The following is a 7,073-nucleotide window of genomic DNA, read 5'->3' on the forward strand; positions in this document are numbered from 1 at the left end:
TTCAAATGCAGTGACAGAGATATGTGATCAAAGTAGGTTATGCAAGAAAGTGATATACGAAAGAATTTATATTTATAAGAATAGTAGATGCCTATATGAGAATAAAAGACAACTCCATGAAGATAACTTATGAATTTGGATGCAAAATCCTCCAGAACATCTTAGGAAATCACCTGTGTTTTCTCATCAAGTATAAAATTCCCAACAGTCAACAGAGAAACCCCCTAAGTTTGCAGAGATGAATAAACGTGGAAATCAATAAGTTTGATAGAGTTCATATGTAAAATAAAAGTAGATGCTATTTTAAAATAGTTGTAAAATGCACAATAGAGAAGACTATACATATACAGCTCTCATTATAAAAAAAAAAAACTTGGAACACATTAGGATAATAGAAAAAGAGTAATTTAAACCAGGGAAGTTTCTCAGTGTGTAAGTTGCTTCCTGAATTTAGACAGGATCTGTGCAAAGACAGAAGTGAAGCTGTATATCCATAACCCCAGTGCCTCTATAGTGACATGTGAGGTCAAGCAGGCAAATTTTAAGTTTCTGTTTTCCTCTCCTAACTCCTCACAGTTTTTTTTTTACCACCTCCCTACCTACCCCAATTGAAGTGTTCTGTCACTTAGAAAGGAAAAGAGAAACAGAAAAGACAAATACAATCCAAAGACGATCATTTTGTGCTGTCACTTACTTCCTGAGTGTGGCTGATGTACCTGGTGTCACTCCACTGTAGAAGGTTGACGTCCTCACAGTGCTGTCCATTATGAATGTCTTCATGGCTAAGAGTGTGCTGTGGTTTGCATTTCCACTCCTTCATGCTTGGACACTGTGTGGCTTTAGCTTCCATAGGTTTTGTTCATTCTGTCACCGACTCTGTGAGTTCACATGTGTTTCTGTCATGTTGTGTCTGGAAAATACTGATTCCTTTAAGATTTCCTCAACCTCTGGTTCTTAGAATCATTCTCTCCACTCTTTCTCTTAGGTTCCTGAGCAATGAGGAAAGGGTTATGATGAAGACATCCTTTTAGGAATGTTCTTTAATTTGTTCAGTTGCAGGTACATGTTTCTATTCTGTGTTTGTTTGTTTGTATTTTTCCTGACAGGGTGTCCCTGCATATCTTTGGAGCCTGTCCTGGAACTTGCTCTGTATACCAGGCTGGCCTTGAACTCACAGAGATTGACTGACCTCTTCCTCCCATATGCTGGGATTAAATGAGTGTACCACCATCACCACCCAGCACATGTAGCTATTCTTAAAAATAGCATGATATTGAAGCAGAACTTTTGGGCAGCTGGCCAAACTCTACTGCAATCTTCAGGTTCCTCTCTGTCCCTGTGATATGACTTGACCCTAAAATATCAGTTTCCTGTCCATCAGCTGATTCCTATGAAATTTGCTTCTTTACACGTCATGCAAATTCTTGCATTTTTGTCCATGAGAACTCTATTTCTTCTTTTAGTATTGCTATTTTTTTATTAAATTTGTTCATTATTTTTATGTACCTACCACAGATTCCCCTCCTTCCTCTCTTCAGATTCTCAGGGTCATGGTAGAAACTGTGTCTGATGGAGTGACTGACCCTTGTGGAAACACAACCTCCTGGAAGATGAGTCAAAGAGAAGAGTCAGGAAGTTGTAATCCACAGAGGACACCATTGATCCCCATTAGCCCAAGGTCACTTGTGAGGCAAATTCAAGTCAGTTCTATATGTAATTCCATAAAGAAAAAGAGTAAGGAAGGAGAGAAAGAAAGAAAGAAAGAAAGAAAGAAAGAAAGAAAGAAAGAAAGAAAGATAGGAAAGAGTTGGGAGGCCAGAGAGGGAACACTGGATGTAGAAGTTGATGTATTTGAAATGCAATATGTAAATGAAAAAAACAGGTGTATATGAAAATTTTAGCCATATATATCGGAAAAAGAATCACCTATCCTCAAACACAGGGATCTAAGATGGAGTCCATCAGGTCACACACACACACACACACACACACACACACACACACAACACACACACACACAGTATTAAAACACTAATGATGAATGATAACCACTTCTTATATTTTATTCCATGAAAATTAAATAGGTGACATTAGAATGAAGTACTTTTACTTCTGCAATGTATACAATATCTTTTGGGGTGTTCGAAGATTTAAAGTAGAATTAGATAACTTAATATCACTCTGTAAACCTCAGGACAGACAGTGAAATTGATAAATAAGGAATCATTAAATACTTCATTGATGGACATGCTATACAGCAATCTAAATTAAACAAGTGTTGGCGGAAAAAAGATGAAAGAGAAGAAAGGACCTGAAGTAAGCAGCTGGATGTTTATGTTAAAGCAAGTCCACAACAGTTAAAGTTTATTGGCATGCCATTAAACAACAGGTAGAAAGAATTAGTCAAATTAATTGGATGAAAACTATAAAATGTATAGTGTATATTTTCCAAAGCAAATTTCTTTAAGTATAAACAGGAAAAATAAATATAAGAAAGATAAATTATATAGTGACAATAAAATCAAAAAAAGAGTATTTTAGTTTCTATACTGCTTTCAGTTAAAGATGACATCATTAGGAAAAAAACATTATCAACCTATGTGGAATACTACATGATATAAAGAAGTCTGCCATGCCGAAGAGTAAAACTTCTTACAACATCTCTCATATAGGAAATGATATAACTACCCTAAGATCTAGCAGCATCTGCAATGTTCACAAGTAACAGTCAGGCAGGGAGACCATTAATTAGAACATGGCCATAAAACTGGATGACTACCTATGTGTGGAAATCTCATCTAATGTAATAGAACATCGGGGCAGTAAGCCCACTGTCTATACCAAGAGCTGTGCTGGATCTTTGCCAAGAGACAGAATGTGGAATGACCTGGTTACATAAATAATGCTTTTTCTATATTAAAGATAGAGATAGTGACACAGAAAAACATACCACAATACTCCATGTGCATTTATTAAGATGGGAGCACATATATAACCTTGGTGATTTGTGTGAAAGATGATTCTCTTACGCTTCTTCCAGATTAAGTTATTCAAACTAAACATTTCATAGAAAATTAAAACAATAAAACCAAAATATATCAAAAAAGTGATTTCTTGAAAAGATACTGAAAACAAAGTTAGGAATGCTGATAATAAGAGACATTATGAAATAAATGACTTAAAGCTGTCTCAATAACTAGAAAAATCATGCCTGGTTCTTCAAACCTAGCTGAAATCAGGTGTGTATGAAGTCATATGTGTTGGAGGAGAATATATAACTGCTAGTTTATTAAATAGCATAGCCTCTAACTACATTCTAAATATTAATTCTCATACCTACAGATAAGTTATCTCCATTCATTAAGCAAATGAATGCAACACCTGGTGAACTCTACAGAAAACCATAACAGAGAAAAATGTGGGGTTTTGCAGGCAAGCTCCAACTGATAGATCTACCGCACAACTCCTGGACCTAAAGCTCAGAGATCACTGCAAAAGTGGGAAAAAAAACTATATCATGAAGAAGAACAATTAACTTGCTGTGGGTTTTTTGTCTCCTAAACATAATAGAGAAGAAATACCCACTAAGGTTAACCAACATGGCTGCTCAAGTGTGACCTAAACAATAACACAAAAGAAGGGCAGCTCTCACCTGCTCTCAACCCTAGTCAAGGGAACACAGACAGCTAAAGACCTGTGTCTCTGATAAAATACTCTTCTAGGGAGAAAAGTACACCAATACAAAAAGACCTGAAAACACATTTACAAGTAACATTATATAGACTGAGTAGATTGTATTTATATTTTATGAATGTATATAATGCATATTTATAGATATGTAAATACACATATATACATACAAATATATGTATAATATACATATATACTAAAAATAGTGATTAACTATGAAAGAGATCAGGAGCAGAATAGAATATATTTTACTCAATGTATGGAAAAAATTTCTTTAAAAATATTTTAATATTGGAAATAAGAGGATTGATGCAGTCAATCTTAGTCAAAAGGACAGTCACAGTTCATTAATGGCAGTGTCATCACTGTGGTATTTGTACAGTCATTAGATATCATTTTTAACATGTCTTTTTTATAGCACATAGCTGTGACAATAAATTTCAGATTATTTTGAGAACACTAATCAAGGAGCAAGCAAGAGGCAAAATAATTTATATGATGACCCAGGAATGCTGCTGACCTACAGTGTGAGCATTCTGAAGGATGCAGTAGATAAGTCACAACCACACGTGAGGCTGAACACTATAGGGGCATTTGTAAACAAGCCAGTCTGAAACAAAAAAAAGTCAATGTGAATGAAGACCATAGCCATGAAGTAGATTCAGAAAGACAGTATACACAGCAGACACTCAGGATGAGCATAAGGTCTTGCATACAGTCTCAGACGGTGTTTGTCATTGTGCTTCAGGGGCCATGAATAATAACTGTAAAGGGCTTGCCAATCATGTTTACATGCTCCCCTGGTCTAGACTCAGGTAATCTGGGTGAGTGTTAATGCTTACTTTATTTTGGTGTTGGATAAGTCTGTAAGAAGTCACTTAAAATTTATAAAGGCAAGGAATTTAATTTTCTCTTTTGATCACAAGTGTTTCACACTTAGTGATATTTTTCCTAGATTTCTGTTGTTGATATTGTATCAGTTCACCACCACCCAGAATGGTTGTTTCTTAAAGAAAACAATTAGAAGCCCTTGGTAACTTTTGACACCTGCCCACACATGATCAACTCGGATTACACATTCATGTTTAGTTTCATGTTCTAAGAAGAACTTACACTTTGTCTTGCTTAACATTTTCTAACTTCACTCCATGAATAAGTGAATATTTCTCCCTCCTTCCGGCTTTGGATTTCCTTTTCAGCTGCAGAAGTCATAGCCCTTTGTGTCTTGGATTCTAGTCTTTTGGACATTGGTGATATTGTAATTGTCAGCCACAAGCCTTTCAATGACCACTGAGACATCATCATTGAATGGGCTTGGGCACAAGAAAATATGAATTTGAAGCATCTAGGCCTATTGTTATGTGGTACATTGGGGTCAGCAGGCAACTGTGTCCCAAGTGAAGGCAGAGCAGGCAGTACAAGCAGATTTGCCTGCAGTCATGTGTGTCCATTGTACAGGACTTTGGCCACCTGACCTGATGCCTTTAGTAAAGATGTCCATATGAGATGAACCCCTGAGAAGGAAGTGGCTGTGGCTCATCAATGGCAAAATTTTCATTGAACATCTCTCTGTGTCTGGAGCCAAGAGAACAATGACAAGAAGGGAGCAGATGTTGTCCATAGAGCTCAGGGTAGACCTAGACAGATTCCAGATGGTAGAAGAAGCAGATGATGGTGAGGTGCAGTTCTTCAAGACTTGGTTCTGGGAGAGTATAAAGAGAGTAGGGAGTCCACAGGAAATCCTCAAAGGAAGCTGGGAAAACCGTCTCATTTCTCATTTTCCAGGGTGATTCTCAGAGAACCATCATGTCAATGCACAGGGGAAGAGGGACAGGGGGCTCCTTCCCTAGGCTTTCCCTCCTGCTTTCCTCATGATGAATCTGAGATCTGTGCTCTGAGCTCCTGAATGATTGTCCTTCAGGAAACTGAGGGAAAACAATGAAAGAGGAACCTAGTCCACCAAGATGCCCACTGTGATGGGGAACAAGAGATTCAAAGCCTTAAAGATCACAAGAATCATGAGGAGCGGAGGGAATGACCGTCTCCTCTAGGACAGGTACTCACCTGTCTGAAAGAAGAGCCCCAGATGTGGGCAATGTATTCCTGCATTAACTGGTGTATGGAAAATTCTGCCTGATGTATTAATCCACACAGATTTCTAAGAGAGTCTACACAGCCTGGGTGGTAGGAAGAACAGAATCATTTGCAGCTTATGTGTGAAAGCTTCAAATTCAACACTAAAGTCTGCATGGTTTTTAATGACACTGCTTCCCACTAGTCAGTGATTATGTGAGAAATTTGAGGCTGTGCTTCAGATGAAATTTTGAATGTGTGAATGCAGAGGTGGGGATGGGAAGAGGGACCTGGAAAGAAAGATAGAAAGAGAAAAAGACAGAGACAGAGACAGAGACAGAGAGACTCCAGTATCTTCACATTTTCCTGCTCACACAATGACAGCAGTGTATTTTGTTGATTTCAAGTGGCTCTAGATGATTTTTTAACTTTAATAGCATCCTAACAAGACATAATCTAAATTAGGCTATGTTGTCACTTAATGTTTTCCATGTTTGTTTTGTAAACTTGAAGTTTAGCTTATACTTCAATCGAGGGGCAATGAGAATCTTGACATATCTGTTGTGTACCAGGAAAAAGAAGATCACATGATATTTGATGACAACAAAGTTCCTACTCATTATCCCCATCCCATCAACCTGAGGAACTGTGAAAGCGGAAACACAAAGCCAAGGAAGTCATGCCCCTAGGGGACAGCATGTGGTTGGTGGACAAAACACTCCCAAGCCTACAGGAAGTGGGTGGTCCTTCCTCACTGTGCTGCTTCCAGGCTGAGACCAGACTGCATGAGTTCAGTGCTGGCTGTCACAGAGGCACTCCTGTCCCCTGCAGGAAGGCTTGTTTATGTGCAGGCTCACACTGTAGTTCCATCACTGTACCTCTTGCACAAAAATACACAGCTGTGTCTTCAGTGGTCACAGAGCTCAGCCTCAAGGCACACTGATTCCTCGATAAGTCTACTGTCATGGTTATTCGGCTCTTGACAGATGGGTTGTAGTTGGTGTATCCATCGTTATAAATCTGACCCATCCACTCCAGCCCTTTCCCTGGACGCTGACGAATCCAATTCCACCAGTTACCACTGCTAATGCCATAATCAGTGACAGTACAGGTGAGGGACAGTGACTGAGAGGGCTTCAGCAGACCAGGCCCTGACTCCTGCAGCTGCACCTGGGACAGGACACCTGTGAACAAAGAACAAAAGTGAGTCAGGAGCTCAGAACCAGCAGAACAAGGTTCTCCACTGCTTCCCCGTGGAACTCACAGCTGGGAACCATCAGCAGGAAAATGAAGACCCATAAGTATTTCAT

At 38.7% G+C, this 7,073-nt stretch overlaps 1 gene segment (V, D, J or C); it reads right to left on the reverse strand.

The window, feature by feature from the left end:
- Positions 1–6,567: 6,567 nt before the first annotated feature.
- LOC118237670 lies at positions 6,568–7,073 on the reverse strand. The segment is given in 2 exon segments: positions 6,568–6,947; positions 7,028–7,073. Coding segments are annotated over 2 exon segments (426 nt in total).

Source organism: Cricetulus griseus, chromosome 5 (genome assembly GCF_003668045.3).
Source record: "Cricetulus griseus strain 17A/GY chromosome 5, alternate assembly CriGri-PICRH-1.0, whole genome shotgun sequence".
NCBI classification, from domain to species: Eukaryota; Metazoa; Chordata; class Mammalia; order Rodentia; family Cricetidae; genus Cricetulus; species Cricetulus griseus.